Here is a 23008-nt window from a genome sequence, read left to right on the forward strand (position 1 = left end):
CTCTACAAAAGGGGATCTCAAGAATTGTCATAGAAAGTGATTGTCAAGTGGTGGTTAACATCTTAACTGACTCTACTGTTGCTGTGCCATGGAGGTTAAGGCACATAATCACTGATTGTTGCACTCTCTGCCATTCGTTTTTGTTTGTTTCTTTTGTTCACACTCTGAGAGAAGCAAACGCGGTTGCAGACTGTTCAGCAAAATTTGCTGCCTCGTCTCAACAAAATCTGTATTGGCACGACTCCCCACCCCCCTGTAATTCTCTTCTGTTACTTTTCGATTCGTCTGGCACTTTGTTCTAGCGTTAATAAAATCTGTTCACCGAAAAAAAAGAGTTATACCCAAGGATTTAAAAATTAGATCGAAAGATCTGGATTGGAATCGATCGAGATTGACCCTAATTCCACCCGTTTATTTAGAGGAGACTTAGGTGGGGTGGGAAAATGCTGACGTGGGGCTTCAAAATCCCACTCAAACTTTGTTGGTGATGTAATACTTCAAAATCCTTTTGTTGTCCAAAGTCTCACCAAATTCGTGGGAAAAGTAACTTTACATCAACATTTCAATTCCAACAAAACCCCACTAGCATGTGAGTCTCATTCTCCCAAAACAGGGTTTAAGCCGTCGCTCCTAACCATCAATCTAGCTCTGTCTGCAACGCTTGAAGCCTTCAATGGCTTCTCGTGCTTTCTTGAGATCAAGAAGACCATTTGTAGCTTCGATGGTCGTTAGGGAACTGATAATGCACATTGAACCGTCGTATAACCCGATGAAAACGTCTGTTCCAAATCTGGTTGTTGTTTCGAGAAATGGGATATTGGATTTCAAGAATTACCATGACGGTAGACCTAGAGGACCACTTTGGAGAGGCAAGAAACTGTTAGGCAAAGAAGCTCTTTTCGTCATTCTGGGCCTGAAAAGATTCAAAGACAATGAAGAGAAGCTGGATAAGTTCATCAAGTCGCAAGTGTTGAGGCTCTTGAAGATGGATATGATCGCCGTTCTGAAAGAGCTCGAACGGCAGGAGGAGTTGGCGTTGGCCCTCAAGGTGGGTTTCTCTTCAACCGATTTTCCGTTTTGTTTGCGTTGAGGTTTCGAATATCTTTTTGTTTTAATTACCCAGAAAAGAAAAAAAAAATCTATTTATTTTTTATTTTTTTTTGAGAGGGGGTTGGGGTGGGGCATTGGAGGAGAATTTGTGGATGATGATGGAGGTCGGATTAGAGTTCAATTTACTGTGTTTTTTGTTTTTCGAGCCACATTCTTCTCCTTCTCTCCTGCCTGCTTCAATCCCCACTCCTAAACATAATGCCGGAATTAGTGTGGGGATTCTCAGTGAACAAATCTGTGATGTTCTGATTTACCCCTTTTTTTTTGGGGGGGAGGGGGGGGGGGCGGGGGGAGGGTTTGATTTGTTGCTGTTCTGATGGTTGGGTTTAGCTGTTAGAAACAGTGTCTTTGAACAAACTAGATAGCATAATTTCGATATGAGGGTGAACCTTGGTGCAACGGTTAAGGTTGCTCCATTATGTTCGAGTCTGTGGAAACATCCTCTCTGCGAAACCCGGGGGGGGGGGGGTTGTTAAGGCTGCGTACATTATGACCATAGTTGTCAAGGCGTCAACTAGGCGACACCTAGGCGTCCAGGCGCCTTGGTCGACTTGGGCTCCTTGGTCGCCTAGTTGGTGTCGCCTGGAATTTGGACCCTATCCGTCGCCTTGGGTCGCCGAGACGCCGTGACAACTATGATTATGACCCTCCCCAGACCCTATTGTGGCGGGAGCCTTGTGCAGTGGGTACGCCTTTCATAATTTTGATATGAGCCAACGGAACATAAAATCCAAAAAGAACAATTGACATACATGTTGATTATCCAATAACAAATCTAAATAAAAAGATATAACTTCTTTTTGTGATTTAATCTGACCTTGTTGAGTGACTTGTATATGATTACAAAATATCGCCACTTGAATTTCAAGGATCTCACAAGCAATTGGGGTGCTCACCCTTACACGTACACTTCTATAATTTTCAAGTCACTACAATGGAACATTAGTCACTAAGATCAACACTCAACTTACACGAGAATTTTTTCATGGAGACCATTGAGAGAGTAGTCATCATGTCTCCCATAGTATGAGCAATTTTGACCGACACCCCTCAAACCCATCACAGTCCAACAATGCACTCGTAAGCACGTAGTGCATCATGATAAGTATGGTCAAGCTGAGGACTACAAAGTTGCTCATCTGGATCATCCACAAAACCAATCCACTATTCCAGTAGATCAAAAAACAAAGGTACCAATCAATCAATTTTGCAAGCCATAAACATATGCCACATGCCACATGCCACATGCCACATAAGAAAATAGAAATATTAATGTTCAATAATGATGTGAAAAATAACACAAAATACATTTGTGTTGGGCCACATTTTTCCAACTTTAGCTTCTCACAGTTAGTTTTCAGTTTATGAGCTAGTTTCATTTCGTTTCATTTGGTTTGTAGAATCTATGTTGCTTTAAGTGTTTGATTTCTATGTTTCTGCTCAACCTCCAAGTTTCTTTTGTTTTTTCGTTGGATTTTTGAAGAAGCATTGACATTAAAACTTCTTATATTTCTCCAAACTCCAGCATTATGCTGGAGATGGATTCTTCCACTCCTTGATCCTGTTAAGTTTTCTCAGATGAATTCTTTTTCTTTATTGTGTAGCATTAATAATTGGACCTTAATCAGTTAAAATTAATTGTTTGGTTATCCAGATATTTGGGATAATTAAAAATCAGGACTGGCACAAGCCTGATGTCTATCTTTATAAGGACTTAGTTATTGCATTAGCAAAATGTAAAAAGATGGATGATGCGGTGCAAATATGGGAAAGCATGAGGAAGGAGGATTTGTTCCCTGATGCTCAGACGTATGCTGAACTTATCAGAGGTTTCTTGAGGTATGGTTCACCTGCAGATGCCATGAACGTTTATGAGGATATGAAGAAGTCTCCTGACCCACCAGAGGAGTTGCCCTTTAGGATTTTGCTGAAGGGCCTATTGCCACATCCCCTACTGAGAAACAGAGTCAAGAAAGACTTTGTGGATATGTTTCCCGATCAGCAGGTCTATGAACCTCCTGAGGAGATATTTGGAATACCTTGAGTTAAGGAGCTCATGCATTGGTTTGTATTTCACTCTTTTTTTCCTCCACTTGAACATTTTGAGCTTTTTGTGTCTTTTCATTTCATTATAGTCTTTTTTTTTTCTATTTGTTGGGATTAAGTTGACATGTGCAGTCATAATTCAATGCCTTTCTGTTCTTTCATTTACGTGCTAGTCTATTACTGCATCAAGTTATAGTTTGTAAAAAAATCATTTTTATGCTTGGACTTACATTTATGGCAAATGTGTCTTCTTTTAAAAACAAGACCAGGCTCCAAAACAAAATATTTCGACTGAAACCAAACTTTTGGTCGAAATCTGTACAATCGGCTTCAAGTTTCAGTGAAGGGAAGGGTTTCGAGGCCCAGATGGCCAAATTAGGTCCCAAAACTTGTAGAAAACCTTATTTTAGGCCCTTTAAACATAGTGGATTCCTTAGATTAAATGGTAGTTTGACTTCAGACCCTAGTTTGGTAGTATACATTGTATGTGTATACATTCTCTAATATGACCTATTCTATACAAAATTTAAAACTAGAACACATGTAATTCAATTAAAACAACTTAAATATGCATTAGGAGTGAATAGACATAAATTATAAACCATTTCATAAATCATACATCATACATGATTTATTGCAAAGAGTCAAATATATCAGAGTCAAGAATACAAGCAAGTCACCCCTATGCCCATCATAGAGTCCTAGTATCACATTGAGTTCCAGGTAGGATCAAAACCAGTAGAATGTTGCTGCTGCTGCCGAAGCAAGTTATCCTTTGACTGTATCACAAAAGCTTGCCATGTCATAGTGTGGCTGAATCAATGCTCAAAGTCCTCCACAAAAGCCATATAAATGGAATCGTCAACATACTGGAGGTACCCTAACCTAGAGTATAGATCTCTGAACCATGAGTAACTCGATCGAGAGCCATTGCTACAGACTAGGGAACTGACTCTGACACTAATCAGAATTCGTGTACAATGCTGGCCTCCCTTGTAAACTTATATACAAGACTCAAAAACTGATTCTGACACTAAAAAGGAAAGTCCTAACCCAATCCTTAACTAATAAGGTAACATAAACTGAGTAGGAAACTGACTCAAACCAATACTGGATGTATATAATTCTAATCCAGCCTAACTAAAACACTTAACAATTAAAATAAGGAATAAAAATAGTAATTTAACTAATCCCGTATGCCTAGCCTCTACCCATATTATAGGCCCATTAAAGTGGCTCATTACTATGAAAACACGTGGAATCAAAAGCCCAACACATATAAAACCCAACCCAAAGCTTATTTCTAATAAAATAAGACCATTTAGGTGATTTAACTGCATCAATTGTGGCTGTCGAACCGGCACTAGCATCGGCATGTATGGTTGGGCGCCCGGGAATGAGAAGATATTGTCCACAAATGATGATCCAATGTGTAACTGAACCGCATACTTAGAGGGTAATGACGATAAAGAGCTAAACTTCCCCAACTTTGAATCTTGCACTAATCTTCCAACAACGCAGCGAATCGTCGCTTCCAATCTCTATTGCCAAGTACTTGTTCCAACCTTGTATGGCAGTGATTTGGCAAAGAAATCACAAAAAATGAGGTTTCTCCCTCTTCTCTGTCGAAACTTGACATCCATTTCATTCGAAACAATGCTTTTAATGTTAAAGCATACTAACGTTTCAACCGATATATCGACAAAAACAAAATATTAGAGGATCTAATATTTCGGTGAAATCTCGGACTATGTTTGTAAGTACCATGCACATGTTCTACATATCTTTTATGTAATCCAGCTGCTCAATGTTCTGCTGATTTTGCCGTGGCATGTTCAGCAGTTTATAATTCAATGTCTTTCCGATATTTCTTCTACTCATGTGGTATTGCATCTGACCAGTTTGTATGAAGTCATTTTGTGCTTGAATTTATCAAATTTCTTATGTGGATTTTTTAAATGTGTGTTGTTAGTTTGCTATAAACATTTCATGGATTGCAGAAGCTCAATGTTCCACTGATTTTTTTTTTGACATTCTCAGATTCCACTGATTAGTGACTAATTGAATATAACACTGGGTGTGTGCATGGGAATGCATACCTAGCAATAATAAGTGTCTGTACATTTATTTTAATTTTCTGGAACTGACTATTAACATGGCATTGGTACATTGTTGGTGATGGTCATCACTTGTTCTACAACGATAAAGTACCTACTTGAAGCAGTCCCCCCCAGTTGGCATTAAGATATTGGATGCAATTATAAATGCAAATGAGAGGTGGAATTTTGTGGAGATCCAAAAAGAGCCTACCTGTGGAGAGGAAAGCATTTTCTTTACATTGTTGTTTGCAAAAGAAAAATGCTTTGTAAGGAGCTTGAGCATAAACTGAAGCCTTGGGTTGGGAAACTGGTTCGCAAGTGAGTGGGTAGTAGGTCGGATACACTTATTAGGAGGAATATAGTTTGGGGAAGCTCAACCAGCAATGGAGTATTAATTGTTTATATCATAACAACCACTCTGAAGTGTTTAATATAGACACTCAACTTATCTTTGACCAATTAAGTTTGTCTTTTATTTTTAAATGTGCTTTCTGTCTGGGTTGACAATGCAATTGAAATGTGGGATTTCTACTCCCTGTTTGGGCATGTTTTTTTTCTCTCTTTGTGCTCTGCACTGTAGTTTTTGAAACCAGATAATTTAGGCGAATACCTTTGCCCAATCTTCACCTAAATGGGGACACTATGATTATTAATTTTTCTACTAATTTACCAAGATGTTTTGTGTCCTGTTAGAAAAGAAAGTCTTTGGAAACTATGAGACCAGATTGGGGTTGCTTTTCTAGTGCATGCTGATGTTTGTCTCCGCACAGGTTTTATTGTTTGCTAGGATCAACAGATGGATGGATGTATGATGAAAAGTTTTGGTTGCCTTTCATTTTTATCTGATGTATTTTCTGATACAATGAACACAAATTATGGTTATTTTGTTTCACTTTGCATTTATTGTGCCATTGGAACATCTGATGTTAGTTGGATCTGATATATTTTCATTTGTCTTCAGAAGCTATATTCTGATTAACCTATTGTTGTGGCAACATCCAATCAGTACGTATATGCATATTTGCCACCGGCTCATCAATCCAGGGGTCAAGTCGCCTGTTTGGTTGGTATCATCTCTGACCAAGAGGTGAACAGCTGCTCGGTCAGTTGATCGGTGGTTTGCCAGTAGAGTGCATGCCCCAGGAGGTCAAGGGATCGATTCTCCTGTTTACACATTTGTGCCACAAGGCACCCCCCCCCCCCCAACACACGCACACACCTCCCCCCTTGTAGTGGTTAAAAATCTCTTGTAGTTGTAGTTAAAGTCCCATTGGGCAGTTGGAGGATAGACCAAAAAAAGAGATGAAAACTCTGACCAAGAGAAGATCAAACTTATAGGCCATTTGATACAGAAAATAAAGCTGCTAATGCCACATGATTTTAAAAGTTCTTCCTAATAGTATATATATATCATTTCAGGCTCAGGGTTTTGGAGAATATCTCGGGCCTTCAACAGTAGCAGCTTGCAGGGGTAAACAAGTTCAATCATTCTTTAAAACAGTGGAACGTGTTCAAGTATTGCATTGGATGAATTGGGTTTGTGGTTTGGGCTAGGGAGCAACTCTTCATTTCTTGTGGAAGAACTTTGCAGCTTGTCACATGATTGTGAATTGTAGTTCTCTTGAGAAGTTGGAACACAATTGGAAAACACTACACACAAGAGACAGATATAATGTTAATGCATTTTATCCATGTATTTAGCATGGCATGATCTTCTGTTATCTGAAATAGAGGTGAATTTACAAAATCTTAAATTTTCAATTGTCCGTATGTAATTATCTTTTATGGTTCATGTTCTTGTTTATCTATGTAATTCTCTGTGCTTCTGCTGCCGCTGCAAACCTGGTGGGTGGACATATTTCGAATCCTGACCTTGGCAGAAAATTTTCCATAACAACTAAAAAGATGCATAGCTGATAACAGTTGAGTGTACTAGGGTTCTACTGAGTTCCTGAAATGCCAATCTAAAAGTTAAGCTCTCTACCTGCTGGCTACTGGCTTACAGAGTAGCACATCAATGTACAGGCCAGGCAGTGGAGGCCTTGGAGATGTTGGGTAGAGTACACAATGAAGTTCACACCTTTTCATTTCTGTTCTACATCTGTCTCAATATCTGTACTTCTTCTGCTTGAATTGGATGCATCTCAAATGCTTTTTGCACTGTTTAACAACTCTAAGAAAGAAAATGAGAAGTTCCTATTGAAAGCTTGAACTGTCTTAGCAAGAATCCCTACTGTGGCTTTCTGTTTACTTTGATTGGAATCATGGTTGCTATCACTCAACAAATTGGTAGACCTACTAAAGGTAGGATCAGCAGATCATTGATCTCCTCTGGCTTATGCAGGGGGACATCTTTTAGCAAACCAATAATCATTGTTGCAGGGTCCTAATGCATCGACCTTGCTTCTTCACGGCAGAGATGGCAATGGGATGGGTTATATGGTTAATGAACTCGCATAGGTTGGGTATTATGCTGCTTCAGTTAAAGTAAACACCTGTCTTTGTTATTCTCTCCTTCCTCAGTTTCAGCTTCTGCATGGCCCATTTGGGCCTCCCTGTTTTTTTGAGTCTCAAAGAACAATCAGACCAACATGACCATGGCTAGATCGTATAGAACTTTCTGCTCTAGGAGTTAAACAGTATTCTAAGAATATTCCTGGTCTGTCCATTAGGCTGGGCAGCCTAATTATCTAGACCACCGTAGGGGGCTCAAATGCTTTGTCTCTTTGCAAAAAAAAATTGTCAATTTAAATGTTCCATGGTACATGATCTGAGGCAAGGGATGCTGTGGTTTCCACTGTCAACCACCAAATAACTGTGCTGTCATAAATTTTTTTTTTTAAAAAGTGGCAAATGATAATGGACCAGGCACCACTCAGATGAAGAAGCTATGGAACCATCAGGGAAGAAGTAGAAGAAATTTATAGTTCTTTAATCTGTCTCATTGTTTTTTTTTTTTTGATGAATTGTCTCACTGTGTTTCAGTCTTCAACTGCATTTATGTTTCCTATCTAATGGACAACGAAGACAATTCCTGTTAAGGTCACTATGCTTAACAGAAAATAAATAACTAACTTAATTACCTTCATGTCTTATATTTCCAGAGCACTCCACGTTCACTTTTGTCCTTAGATTCCCATTATGCATTAATGCACCTCCTCATCAATATAATCCATTCTTGAATACATAAAAGGTATACAATTTATATTTCATGTACTTACTAACAGAGTCATAAGTGAACACCATAGGTCTGATTGAAGTTCAGGGGAAAGAAAAATTGAGGTAAAATTTCCTCTTGAAAACTTGCGGGTGAGGGATGAGGGTAGCTTGTTTTTGAGAATTACCCATAGAAAGTAGAAACTGATGAAGCTACTTTGTGGGAGAATTAACCTTCTCTGTCTTGATGGTGATTATTAACAGAAGGAAACATCATTAGTTCCTTAATTGCTGTCCAACAATTTTACTTTGATGTAAGTGATGTTACATACTTACATCTACATTCAAAACTTAAGCCTTCTGATTATCTTTTATTTATGTGCCCCATGCTTATTACACTTCACTGTACAAATAGCAAGGGTTCAGGAATCATGATGTAGTGTTTCATGGCATTCTCAATTTGGAAATTTTTGTCTTCCATGTTCACAGACAATCCCTACCTGCCTTTCTGGCTTTTCCCATGACCTCCACTTTGATTTTTCATTATTTCATCTTGGTTTAAACTTTAAACTAGCACAGAAAATACATAAACTACATTGACTCAACGAGTCAACTCTGCAACCAGATGGATCTCCCATTTCAATTGGTGTGAAATTACTGGATGTTGACTTTGACTTGGTAGAGTCACATGGTAACTTGGTTATTTTCTGTTTACCAAAAAAAAAAAAATGGTTATTTTCTGTATTTTATATTATATATTTATATTTATTTATTTAATTTTTCATTTATTCTAAATTGATTAACTGGGATCACTGCTCCACTCAAATGGGTTGGATCTCAAGTGGATTAATCTTTCTAATAAAATCTATTCTGTTTGATCATCTCAGTAAGAATTCAAATGGGCACCCCCCCCCCCAACCCCCACAGACAACCCAACAGAATCTCTCTGAGCTCAACTGTGCTTGACTTTGATCACTCCCTACTGATCTACTCCTTTACCAGCTTGATAAAATAATAACTCTGTCAGCTTGTGTTTGCTACAAATTGCAGGGAAGATCATTTTTTTTTTCTTTTTTTCTCTAATTGTTATTTGGAATTTGAATTTTCTTCCCCACATAAATGGAGATATTAATTAATTAGACGATCTGAAATTAACATAGAAACATGTAAGGGATCTTGTTCCCCTCTTGAGAATTCAGTTGTAATGACAATAAAACATAAGGAATCCACGTGCAACCACCTTCAGATTTCCTTTTCAACCGACAACCCTAACTTAAACAAATCATGACAGAAGGTTTCTTCCTGAGAATCTAACAGAAAGGAAACTTCCATTAATGCAAGCACACGTTCATAGCTAGGTACCCATCTGACATATGTTTGTGTTTCTTTGTATATATATATGTATCTCAGAGTCAATTTACAAAGCAAGTCTCTGTGAGCTCCCAACTCCAGAAGAAGAGAACCAATTTTCTGAAAGAGAAGTGGAGAACCGATCAAAATGGCCAAGTTTCTTCTATTAGCTTACTTCATCATAGCCAATAATGCTTTCCTTGTATCTCTAGCCATGGGCAACGCCCCAGCACCGAGCCCATCTAATAGTAGAAAGATGGCCATGCCCACATGGAGTGTGAGCCCGCCTGCAAGTAGTGATAAGGAGGCAAAGAAGACGGCGAAAGCACCGGTGATTAAGGTGGAAGAAGCTGCCGGGAAAGATTCAGAATCAACTCATTCAAGGGGAGAAGAGCACGTTTCAGTGAACCAACCGGGTTTGGGTGAGCCGGATAATCAAGAACCGGAGCTTGCGGAAGGGCCGAGCCGGACAAACAGGAGGTTAGGGAAGCATCGTTCTGATAACTCCATAGCCTTTGGTGGAGTGATGCTTGGGGGGCTGGCAGCCACCTTTCTGGTATCGGTTATCCGATATATCAGGGCCACAAAGAGAAGAGACGATCCTACGATACCGACGTCACCGACGACACCGAGGTCACCAATCACACCGATGACGACGATGAAGACGCCGGCGTAATAGGTGTAGTCGTGTAGAGTGTGACTGTGATCGGCTTGTTTATATTGATTATAAAGAAAAACCTTTGTTAACATAAAGTGTATGTAAAGGATAAATGAGTAAATATGCTTTTTTCTTATGTCTTTTTTGTTCATGCTTTAATATTCTGGTTTCCAAGGCGTAAAGGAATCACATCAATCAATTATACCAAGTCATGCACTCACATTCCGGAAATATAAAAACCAAAGCATAACGGCGATCGGATTACCATAATGGTATGAAAACTCAAGTCTTAAGTGATTTTTTTTTTTTTAATTGAAAGACTCGACTTCATGGTTGTTATGGATCTAAATCATTGAAATTCCATCTAGTAAAATAGAATTATAAATCTTCAAAATAATATATAGGAATATTGCAAGTAAAGCCATTGCGACACCAATCAAAGGGATAGGTAGTTCCCCACCTAGAAGCTACCTTATCATATTTTTTAATGCAACAGTTTTAATAACTCCTCCAAATATGTTTGTTTTGAAAAAGTTCCAAAACTACCGTTAATACTTTGTGTAGCCATAAATCCTATTGCATTGAATGAAATCGGTTATTCCTTCAAGTAGAGTTTCCTCTCTTGGTGACCCCCCCCCTCGCGTCTATACAGGATCCCTGATTGTATCGATATTGCCTTTAAATCTTGGCAGGTTCTAATACTATGTATGCTCTTTGGCTCCTTCAGATTAGCTCTTGATTAGGGATGTGTTCTAGACTAATCTCTGGAAATTGGATTTGATTCTTAAGATTAAACATTTTCTTTGGAGATGTGTTTCAAATTATGTGGAAGTAAACCAACTTTTTTTTGCCCGTAACTGTCCTTATACACCATCTACAATCATCTTGACCTTTGTTAGGTGTCAACTCTCTAAGCCTTTCACCAATAGTTATGTTTGAATAGGTATGTAGTGTTCTCTCTCTTAAATGAATTATCTTATTTGATAACAAAATAATCAAAACACCGTTTCATGTGGTGCAACTATCTATACAAGCTAGAAATTCCATTTGGACCTAGGTGTGTCCGAATCATGGTTTTAGTAATTGGTATCGGTCTCAATCGATACCAATCCAAATCGGTCTGTATCGATTCAAATCGGACAGATTTTCTATCGTTTTCTTTAAAAAATGATTTTTTTGGGGGTATATTTTACCCATGTCGATACTGATCCATTGATACGGGATCGATTAGGAATCAATATCAATCTCCACTAATACTTATACAAATCGACCGATCCAGCCAATCCGATACCAATTCTTCAAACCATGGTCCGAATTGAAAAAACTTTGTCACAAAAAATGCCACCTAAACGAAATCTATATACAACACTAAGATCTAGAGTCTGGCCCTCGGCCTTAAAACAGTCTTTTATTTATAAGTTATAACTTAAATAGCTTAAATTAAATAATAAATAGTACCTAGGTATCACCTCATCTTTGCTTCCTATGAAACTGCCCATATTATTAGATAATTATTCTAGACTCGAATGTCAAGAAACTCAGGGAGTTGGAGCTGCATCGTCTTGTGTAGCCCATCTTTTCATTTCCCTATCAGATATATTTTTAAAGATTGCCTCTATATATGTATAAGTAGAAAAAAGGTAAATTAGTTTTATATAGTTATAATTTTTCAAACCAATCCACGTGTGTATCCCTGATTTGCCAAGATTCAACCAGGCAAAAACCTTCAAACCGATCTAGTGATCTCTCCAACTTTCAAAGAAGGAGAAAATATAATATGCATTCGCGAATTTCCCAAAAATCTAGCAAAAGAGAAACTTCTAAGGACCTCCGATCCAAATGGGAACTTGTATTCAAATCTCCTCTATTTAATGAGTAGAGAAAGAGTGATAAGGCAGTGAAGTGAACTAACTCCCTAAGCTCTCCGAGTCTCTAGACCTACTACTAGTCATTAAATTAATTAAAGCCTTAGAATGGTAGAGTGCAGGTTCCTTCTTGTCTGCTTGGTTTCAATGCTAGCAGATACGCTTATGGTGGTGATGGTGGGAGCCAATGTTGCTTTAAGTCCACTGGGTAGTCCAAAATATGGAGCTGCCGAGTCACCCGCAACTCAAAGGGGCGAGCAGCATGGCCACAGCCTGAGTATGGGCAGAGCATCAGTTGATAATATTATTGGAGAAGCACCAGAGAGAAGCAGAAGGTTGGGAAGGCAACACCACAGTTCCAATGATGCGAGTGTGATCGGCGGTGGAATCATCCTTGCGGGTCTTTTAGCCACCGTTCTCTTTTCGGCTATATGTTACATTCGTGCCACAAGAAGAAACCGTGGAGAAACCAAGGCTTATGTGTAACCTTTTGCTTCATTTTTGTATCTATTCTACTACGCCTTATGTAAACAGTATAGATTTTTCACTTTTTGGCATTTGTTCATCAGAACCAATTCAGTGTGGACTGGCAGCTGGGGGAGGTCATCTTTAGCAAGGGATAAGCTCTCTCATGCTTGGCTCGATCCTTATGTTGATAATTAACTCAGTGGAAATGCAAGATTTGATTGTTATGTACCAGCCTTCCCTATTACACAGTGCTAGTTTTATCACATGCACAGTTTGGATGAGGATGAAATTTTATGAACATGTGAACCTAAAATCCCCTGCTCTCACCAGTCCCTAGTCAATCCACATCCTCTACTTCCACCTGCCCGTACTTCCATGTGCGCCCTACACACAATGGGGGGATGCAAAGACCGCCTTACCCCCACTCGGGCAAGGTGCTCGGGCAGGGGTAAGGTGGTCTTTGCCCGCCCTGTTGTGTGTAGGACGCACATGGAAGTACGGGCAGATGGAAGTAGAGGATTTGAACTCAGTCCCCAGTTGAGTTTCTTTTATAAAAATTTTTAGTTTTCTAACCTAAAAACAAAATCCAAAATCCCTGGATTTTCATCCTCTTAAGTGGACAGTGCACCACACTTAAGAATCCTGTAAAAACATAGGCAGTGATGTCTTTTTATCCTTTCAAGTGTTGGGTGTACAGTTGGATTCTTAAGTGTGATGCCCTGCCCCCATAGAAAGGCAAAAATCCAACCCAATCAATGCTTGCATGAATGCATACCAAACCATGACGATAGTGATGCATATCGCGGACGATGCGATAATACCTCATACCATGATAAACAGTCAAAGCGTTTAAATTAAACTTTAACGATTTATGTGTACAGTTTTAAGTCTGTGAATTGATATGAAACGTGGCACTAGGAGAAGGTTATTAGAGAGGAATCATCTTCAATGTCGTTGGAGTAAATCCGGGCTCAGCGAAATCTATTTAGAATGAATACCAAACAAGTCCAGTTCACAGTCGTTCAAATGAAATCAACCCCATGTGGATCCCACAGAGTGGATTCCATCTGAAAGACTGTGAGCCGTTCACGTACGCCCAACTCAACAAACACAGTAAGTCGTATTTCTTTGATGATGTGGAGATTTCTTTAAGTTCCACCGTATTGTCCAAGCAACCGCCAAAGTTCGTACTCACCAACCTCTTTGTTCTTCCTCTTCCCATTCCCTTTGTATTCTTCAATTGACTTGGACTTCTTCCACCTCAGTATCTTCTTCCAGAGAGAGAACCGAATCAAGAAATAATGGCCACTGCGAACTCCGTCTTGGCTTTGGTAAAGGCTTACCGGCCTTCTTTTAGAAACCCTCACGACAAAGTAGCTTTTGCTGTTCACGCCTCCCTTCTCGCCTCCGGTTATGTTCTTACTGCCACTGGGCCTCCAGCTTTCTCCGACACTGCTTTGTCCTCCTCTTCTACTGGTAAGCTACCTTTTTTTTTCTGCTGTTTGTTTTTTTCCTAAACAGTTTCTGTTCTATGGTATGGATAATGATCTAATTTCTTGGATTGGGTAGATGATGAAGTTGGGATAGAGGGATGGAATGCAACGGATGAAGAATATGGTTTCCTATACCGGAAAGAGGATAACGGTGTCAAGAAATCGCTCCTAGTGAAATGTTTGGTAATGGGGGATAAATTAATTGTGGATGCACTTGTCGTGGGAGACGGAGAGGAGAAACCTGTCAATCTCCAAATCGAGTAATGTTTAATCCTTCCCTCCTTGAGCTGAACATTGAATTTACGTCATCTTCCTATAAAAGTAGCGGATGATGGCTTTTCTTTTGTAATTCTGCAACTCTTACGGGTCTGACGGGTTTATGCAGTGTTGACAAGTATGATGGGGCAAGTGAGAGCACCAACTATTCTGACATGTATAAGAATTTTGGGGAACTTGTGAATAGTTTGAATTCTGGTATTTTGGGTAAATTGGATGAATCCTCTGCGTCTTGCAGTTCAACAAGGTAACCTATTTGAAATTCCAGTATTCTCTGATGCTGTTACCCTTATTCTTTTTCGTCTTTGCATGCTGCTGCTTGAATTTTGGTAGGCAATTTTTTTGTTTTGTTTTATTTTGCGTGTGTTGTGAGAGGAAAATACTATTTGATGATAACATAGAAGTTGGAGAAATTATGTGGTTAATCCATGGTAGCCTTTTGTCTGGTGCTGAATTTTTCTGGGAAAAACTTCCCAAACAATGAGATTGAAATGATCCTTTATCTCACATGCCCTGGGAGAGGATGTATACTTTTCAGCCACTCTCTTTTTTCCTCAAAAGCAAGTGCCATGAACAGAAGCAATGCACTTCATGCCTTTATATTGTCTGTTAATGAATGAACTATAGGCTCTAGGCTTACTTATAGTTTTACAGAAACCTTAAATATAACAAATACATATGTGATAACCCTGAGTATACAAGAAAAACAAACTGAAACCATTAAAAAGATGTTCAAGAGATTCCAGTTGTCATAATCTACACGAGATATAGCTGAAATCTTTGGTATACCAAGTTTGCTATGCTTTTGCCACTAAAAACATTTGCTTCTAAGTCAAACCCACACACCCACACATACCCACACACATAATATATAACACCATAAAGTATTGTTGCATCTTGTCTCTAGAAGAAAAAAAAAAATTAAATCTTTCAAATATTTCTTAACTTCTTGAATGGAATTTGAAGTGTTGAAGTGTTGAACTGTTGCTTTTATTCCCATTTGTTTGGTGGTGACTTCATGAAAGTTCTGTTTAAATTAAAACCTATGTGGTTATGTTATGATTAATGGGAAAGTAATATTTTTTTTTTGGTTGGATTCAGTTAGGTGCATCCTAAAAGAATAGTTTAAGATAAATGGATGTTTCAGATAAAATGCTTGTTAGTTTGCACGATGAATTGTGGTGATAATGATGATGATGATGCAACAACCCCTCATTCATCATGTCCAAGGTTTATGACCTCTTTTAAGTCTCCGGGGATTTTTTTTTTTAATTTATTATAAGTGACACATTATTAATAATCAAACAAAATGGATAGAACAAGTCTCCAAAGGAGGAACTGTCATAGGTAGTGTGCAATAACAACAACAAAGAAGACCATCCAAAATGAAAAGGCTAGTTTCACTAAGGAATGCTAATTCCCATATCATATCAATCCCTAGGGTTTCCCCCCCCCCCGCGCCCCCCCCCCCCGGGCGCCAATTGCTTGCCTGCGTCACATATCCTCAGCTGTACAGCTCCTTTTTTGTTCAGATCATCATCCATCTCATTAGCAATCCTAGGCTTCCATTGGAATGTACTTTCCAGCAAGGTTTGAAGTATCGGTATTGGATATCGTATCAGAAGGCTGATTTTAAGAGACGTATTGTGTCGTATCAGAGAGACACAAGATATGCTAAAGATGTGTATGGAAATGGTCAAGAAACATATGGAAATGCTTAGGATATATGCAAATACAGTTTTGAAGTATAAAACACTATAAATAAGTAGTATGTAACATATATAATGTATAACTAGTAGAATAAAGTATGATGAGACTAGTGCATTCAATTGATTATATATAAAGGATGCATTCTTTTACAGTACTAATGCCAAATTTTTTAGGTATCGTATCGGTACCTTAAAGACACGATATGTATTGGTTAGTATCGGCGGATACGGAAAGATGCTTAAAACCATACTTTCCAGTCTAGCAGACAGATGCCTAATGTACCAAGTGAAAGCAAACCTCCATGATGCAGGGGATCAAGCCCTAGCCCAAGCCCAAGACTCCCAAGTCTCGGCCTAGGCTGGCCAGGACCTGGCCTTGCTGAGTTTATTTCATTTGGTTCTCTTTTTTGGTCCACTTGGATCCATTATTTTGGAACAGCTGCTGGAGAAGACTTTTGGTATTCTTAGTGTGTCTTTTAGAATTCCAAGAGTTAGTTAATTTTCTTGGTTTATGTTTCCTATGTGTTGGGGGTGGGGTTCAATGAATTGGGGTTTGTTTTCTTTGTATGGGAGATAGGATCAATGTCTTGGAACTCCTTTTCTTGTTTGGAGTTCTAAGAGTGCATTTAATACTTTTTTATGTAACCAAGAGGCCACAACAACCTCTTCTTCTCCCCCTCCCCCTCCTACATAATGAAATTCGTGGGTTGCTGTTACAGCATCCAGAACATTGTGAAAAAAATCCTCTCTCGAGAAACCCCTTGTGAGATACAAGCGCTGTGGGGCTCGGCAAACCCAGGTGGAACTCCTGCATATTGGCCTAGGTGGGACTCCTATGGCTGGGCAACTAGTGGGACTCTCGGCTGCCACCTATCTATCATCATCTACAACTTATCTTTTTATCTTCATTTTCTTCCAGATTCGATCTTGGCTTGCTTACCCTCTCGGGTTTGCATCACTCCAAGGCCTATGAATGAACTTGTGATACGGTTAGACATCCAAATTATCACATTTTTAGTCTCCATCCACAACTACCCTGTCATAGCCTTTCTGAAGAACAAATTCTCCTGGTCATGTTCAAAGTTCCTGCTTGAGTATTTGTCCTATGATGGTTAAATAAGTATAGAACAGGGAGGCTGTTCCACCTCATTTATTTTTGTGGAACCTATAGTAGAATTTTTTTTGGGAGGAGGGGGGGGGGGGTTGGGGGTGGGGTAAGGGTTTGTTCTTTAGGTGTTAGTGTCATGATTAGAGATTGTCTTAGCTGCCAAGAAAAAATTTAAGAATGTCACAAACATAGGGGCACGCTTAATACAATGTTTTCATCACCTATTTGTGGGGATAATTTTGGTAGGTCAAAACTTGTCCAATTGACATGATTTAGGATATGTTTGCAAGCTTCTCAGTTAGCTTCCAACGAGACCAAAATCTTGTCAATCAGAGCCTTTTTAGAAAAGAATGTGGCCAATTTGCTGAAAGTCTATCAGGCCGTGGTGGGATTTCTATTTTTGAAAGTTTAAGTCAATAATATATTTATTTAGTATCCGTTTCTTTATTTTGGAAAAATACTCATGGAATGTGGGCTGGAATCCACCAGCAGCGTTGCTAAATCCACAACATTTGCACTTGAATCCACCGACAAACTGATCCAAAACTTAATTTTCATTACTAAATTCTTGGGTTGGTCATTAGCCCTCACATATATTTAAATAAAAAAAACTCCAAACAGGAAAGACAAAAGTAAAAACAAACTGGGAAACCTCCTCCTTGGTGCATGCTAGGTTTTGAGCTTCCTGAATTGACTAGGAAAGTGGCTTATATCAGGTCTGGACTTATAGAGACCTAGTCCAACTTGTCTAAACAACTTAACAATAATAAAATAAAGAAAATAAAACTCCTAAACTGACCCCACTACTTGGAGCATTCTGAATGAAATAGATCTGGACCACATGCCAGGTTTGGACAAAAAAAAACTTAACTGGTGGAGGGTCAGTTAGGAGAAGAGGGGAAGCTGGGAAGAATCAGAGTTGCAGGGAGGGAGAGAAGAAATTGCATTAGAAGAGGGTTGGGGGGTTGGGGGGGGGGGGGGGAGAAGAAAACTCGCACACAGCCCGCACGCTACTCAACCATAACTCAACTATTCCATATTCAATCTGACTTTCTCGGTTACAAACTGGTATTTAAAGATGAAAATAAAAGACTCCTAATGTAACTATAAAATAGAACTTGACTCTATCTTGGACTTTAGGAATATAATCCTAACTCTAACTCTACCACGACTCAGCAATAAAAAAGAAATTATGAAATAAATCAAACTCCTAATGGGCCCACTTACCAAATAGACCATAAAGTAAAATATCCTACTGAACTAAAACTCAAACTGGACCTGGTGTATCTTCGTCTGGATACCCAAATGGGTTTCGGTCGGCCCAAGGTAGTGCACCTACATCATGAACCCAATTGACCCACCCCAAAACTGCAGGTTCTTTTCTGTCTCTTCTTTCTACCAGTAGGTGGATATTGCATCGACTTCCCCTGCTCAAAAAAACTGGACCATGTGTTTTGCAGTGATGGGGGATAACAGCATGTGAGTAGCAACCTTGACCGGTCGAAAACAAAACTTTGGTGATGTAGGGACATTAGGAAAAACATCCTCAATGGTGGAATCATGATCTTAAGGACTTCCACATCAAGAATAGCATCTGTAGGGGTCACAACCTCCTATGGAGTTTCCTTGACATCTTCCTCAACTGTGAACTCCTCTTTGAATTCTTTGTAGTTATCCTCCTCTTTGGTTTAAGCCAATGGAACTTGAGTTAACAGATGCTAATGTAGTACTGTAACTGAAAGAACAAAACAGTACCAAGACAAGATCTTTTCACAAAGAATAGTTTCCAGCTTTAAGAGAACTCACAGATATGAATTTCAGATGGTGTGATGTCTCTGAAACTCCTATCGAGATCAGTATTTAGAAGGGGCAATGGTTTCAGAGGTTGAAGATGAAGTACAGGTTTCAGACATGAATATAATCTATAAACGATGGCTTAATAGTTTCAGCAAATCAGAAATATAATCAGATCTGAACACATGGTTTGATAAGGCAAAAGGCAAAACAGAGATTTCACTCCAGCAGCCGATAGGCTGGTCAGAATTGAGTGAAACTTGAATTAAGTTCTCAACTTAGGGTTCTTGAGATCCAGTTAAAGTTTCAATCAGATCATGTTGCTGGTTTGCTTAATCTCAAAAAACATGTAGCATGTAATCTTCTAGAAACAAAGGTTTTAGTTACAGGAAAATAGAAGAATACTTACTTGTTAATGGATGAAGATGATGAAGGAATAATAAAAACAACAGAAAATAACAATTGGGCTTCACAGCGCAAGGTGGTTTGATTGGATCAAACACCAACCTACCTTGATCGCACTCAAGGGGTTCTTCAATGGAGAAGAAGAGCAGCAGAACAACAACTTTATTTATCAAATTAGTGTACAATGCTTGTCCCCCTTACAAACTTAGATAAAAGACTCCAAAATAGAGTCAAACACTAGAAAAGAAAGGCCAACCCAATCCTTAACTAATAAGGTAACCTAAACTGATTAGGAAACTAAAATAATAAAGGAAACAGACTCAAAACAGGACTCCACTAATTTAATAACTAAGGAATTAATTCAACAACTTCAATTGAACCGGCACATAGAACCGGTTCAATTGAACTAACCCAAAACAACTTAAAAATAAACGAAGTATAAGAAACTAAGTCCTAATAAAAGCAATCCTGTATGCAGCTTTAATACCCATAGTTTAGGCCCATTAAAGTGGCCTATTACATTGAAAACCCCATGGACCAAAGGCCCAACATGTATAGAACCCAACCCTAGACTTATTCTTAATTAAACAAGCCCATTTCGATGATGAATCTGCATCACCTGCACTCCACATGATTCCCCTTCATCCTCAGGCAGCTCTTCTCCTTTGCTTGGAGGCTAAGGATCATATTCTTCATATTTGTTGTAACAATACGATTCACTGAATACCAACAACCACAGGGAGATAAAGAGAGAAGAGAATGAGAGAAGAAGGTGAGACTGCTGAGAATAGCACAAAGGCTCAATGAACCCAGAGGTCCCCCCCCCTATCGATTGTATTATAATAAGAAGAAGAATTACAACTTAGAGAACAAGTAGGAATCCTAATACCAAAAGAAAAACAACTCTCTATACTTAGCCATGTAAGAAGAGAAGTCCTAATATAATTAGGAAAAACAACACAATAAAGACACCAAGCCACGATAGGGACATTCCCCCCTATCGTGGCATATTCCAGATATACCCCTCGGTACATTATAGCATCCCGAACACCCCCTCAAGCTGGAGCATACAATTCATCCATGCCCAACTTGATCCAGGCAGGCCAAGATGCCATCCTTGGTTCTGGACCCTACCCAGTAGAGTAAATACCCACTAGTATGTGACTGCCATTTATAATGGTGTTTTTAAAAAAAATAAATAAATTTACATCAGGTGTGGCAGTGTTGGTCCTATTAAAGTTTCTAATAAGTATTAATCTTTCCTTTGGCTGTTGTTTTCCATTGACATTTTCTCTTTGTTATGCATAGTTGTCAAGGCGTCGCCTAGGCGTCCAGGCGGATCTCTAGGGGCCTAGGCGAATGCCGCCATAGTGTAAGGTGCCTTGCACTGGTTTAATTGGTATCGGACGAGGTTTTGGCACTTCTGTAGGGGCCTAGGCGACTACCGCCATAGTGTAGGGCGCCTTGCACTGGTTTAAATAAGTAAATGTTTTTATATTTGTATTTCATTTACTTAAGATATATATTTGTTTTGGTAACTACTTAAGATAGTATTCATAAATAAGCAAATACCCTCTATTTGAATCCAATAAAAATAGTTAAAAATTCAAATTCCAAAAGGATAAAAAGTCAACCACCTAGTTCAAGAACAAAAACTGGATTTTTGGCAATAGGTGAAAATTTTAACTTTCTAACTAAAAATTCCATAAATCTTAATATGGTAAAACATTGCTAAAAACCCAAAGTGCGGTAAAATATTCATTTGTTTTGATATTTAAAAAATATTTTCATTTAGAGTGATTTTGACAGCATTCGTGCACACCAAATAAGGTTTGACAGGAACATAACTCCTTCAATAAAAATGAGATTTAAGCAATCTTGGATTTGTTGGAAAGCTGGTTTTGTGTTCTACCTAATACAAAAAGTCTAATGTAAAAATAAAATCATTTGATCAGTCAAACTTCTTAGAGAACAATAACATTTTTCTAAATCAAGAGCAGTTTAATTACTTATTGATAAGATCATATTTTCGAAGAACAGTATAACCAAATGTATGTTTTAATTGTTTCAAACTTCCAATAGCTTGCTTCTTCAGTTTTGTTGTCTTCCAGTTCTATGTTGATTTTTGATGACTTTATGTGGCTTAATATTGATTTTTGATTACTTAATGTGACTTAATGTTGCTTAATATTGATTTTTTATGACTTGATGTGGCTTAATATTGATTTTTGATGATATAAGGTATATATTGTAGCATACTAAATAATGTTAGAAAAGAGGGGAAATAAAAAAATAACACCTGGGCGCCTAGCCGCCTAAGCGCTTAGGCACCCCTCCACCGCCTTAGGTCGTCTTGCCGCCTTGACAACTATGCTGTTATGTGCTTTTCTATGTAATGGAAATATTTAATACTGCTGTAATTTCAGAAGTTCATGTGAATAACCAGAATTTATGATGTTAAGTTTTGGATTTCTTGTGTTCTATGTTCTGTAATCTTTTTGTCTTCAGTAAGGTATACTTAAGGGCTTGACTTGATATTTTTATGTTGGAACTAATCCTCTGATGTGCTTTTGACTAATTCTAATATTTTCAGCAGGTCAAAAGCAAGTGGCGGGTCAGAAGATAAACCAATTGATCAAGGTGTGGGAGTCATTGGGCCTCGAGGCTCTCAACCATATCCTGCTGGGTATTCTTTATTGAAATTCTCAGTCTTACATAATGGCATACACTAGTTACTTGAGCCAAGCTGATTATCTTACAGAATAATGAACATTCTACTTTATCTATTGGATGAAAGTAATACACTTACGATAACCAAAACAGACCTCCAACATAAGCAGCAAAGAGTCTATTTGAACCTGTACAAAAGACCACACAGTTGAGCTCCAAATCCTAGATAGATCAACTTGAGCATTACCAAATACATAGGATATAATGTGTTTATTGGCCGCAGTAGTTAATCAAAGGATATAAAAGTATAAATCTATTCTCTTCTGTATAAAAAGAAAAGGTCTTTATTTAAGTATTGTAAGCCCTTCCATCCTAACCTTCAATTTGGAAGAAGAGCCAAAGCAGTCTTTCACATTCCATGGGATTAGTTATACTTGTATCAGTTGTGTATTTGGTTCAGGTTATATTTTAATAGATTATATCTTCACATAAGCAAGTAACATGGTAATAGACTATAGTTAAATCATGATTCAGGAAGATACTATAGGGCACATCAAATTTACTGACTTCAAGCAAACTTCACACCCTAAAAAGAATTTTAAAAATCGGTAGTAAATCGAACTAAGACAAACTACAACAATGAAGAGCCTAATGATAAGTTCAAATGGAATAAAAAATTTGGAAAAATGCATTGTAAAACACTGCACATATAAAGAAAGAGGCTAATGCTTAAAATTTCCATTATAGACAAGTTTATCACCATCCACTTATTTAAATAAAGTCTAGTTCAGGGAGTTTGAG

The 23008-nt window shown here is 38.4% G+C and overlaps 2 protein-coding genes across 7 annotated transcripts in view; both read left to right on the forward strand.

Moving 5' to 3' along the window:
* Positions 1-673: 673 nt before the first annotated feature.
* LOC122666291 (protein THYLAKOID ASSEMBLY 8-like, chloroplastic) lies at positions 674-6784 on the forward strand. Of its 3 annotated transcripts, XR_006333524.1 has the most exons (4): positions 674-1048; positions 2765-3154; positions 6229-6342; positions 6581-6784. XR_006333524.1 is itself a non-coding variant. In XM_043862496.1 (3 exons), the coding sequence occupies exons 1-2, from the start codon at positions 674-676 to the stop codon at positions 3152-3154; spliced, it is 765 nt and encodes a 254-aa protein (XP_043718431.1). In that variant the 3' UTR covers positions 5378-5937. The 3 variants fall into 3 exon arrangements, 2 of the variants coding, with proteins under 2 accessions (XP_043718431.1, XP_043718421.1); XM_043862496.1 differs by lacking the exons at positions 6229-6342; positions 6581-6784 and adding an exon at positions 5378-5937; XM_043862486.1 differs by lacking the exons at positions 6229-6342; positions 6581-6784 and having other exon boundaries at positions 2765-3464.
* Positions 6785-13959: 7175 nt separating this feature from the next.
* The window catches only part of LOC122666270 (probable proteasome inhibitor), a 31333-nt gene continuing 22284 nt past the window's right edge, over positions 13960-23008 (forward strand). For 2 of the 4 annotated variants that reach the window (XM_043862455.1, XM_043862446.1), the window contains exons 1-4: positions 13962-14228; positions 14322-14505; positions 14631-14768; positions 22131-22223. In XM_043862455.1, the coding sequence (XP_043718390.1) occupies positions 14054-14228; positions 14322-14505; positions 14631-14768; positions 22131-22223 (590 nt within the window). In that variant the 5' untranslated portion in view covers positions 13962-14053. Of the gene's footprint in view, positions 14229-14321; positions 14506-14630; positions 14769-22130; positions 22224-23008 lie in introns of all 4 variants that reach the window. The other 2 variants (XM_043862471.1, XM_043862463.1) reach the window with 2 other exon arrangements.

Source organism: Telopea speciosissima, chromosome 1 (genome assembly GCF_018873765.1).
Source record: "Telopea speciosissima isolate NSW1024214 ecotype Mountain lineage chromosome 1, Tspe_v1, whole genome shotgun sequence".
NCBI classification, from domain to species: domain Eukaryota; kingdom Viridiplantae; phylum Streptophyta; class Magnoliopsida; order Proteales; family Proteaceae; genus Telopea; species Telopea speciosissima.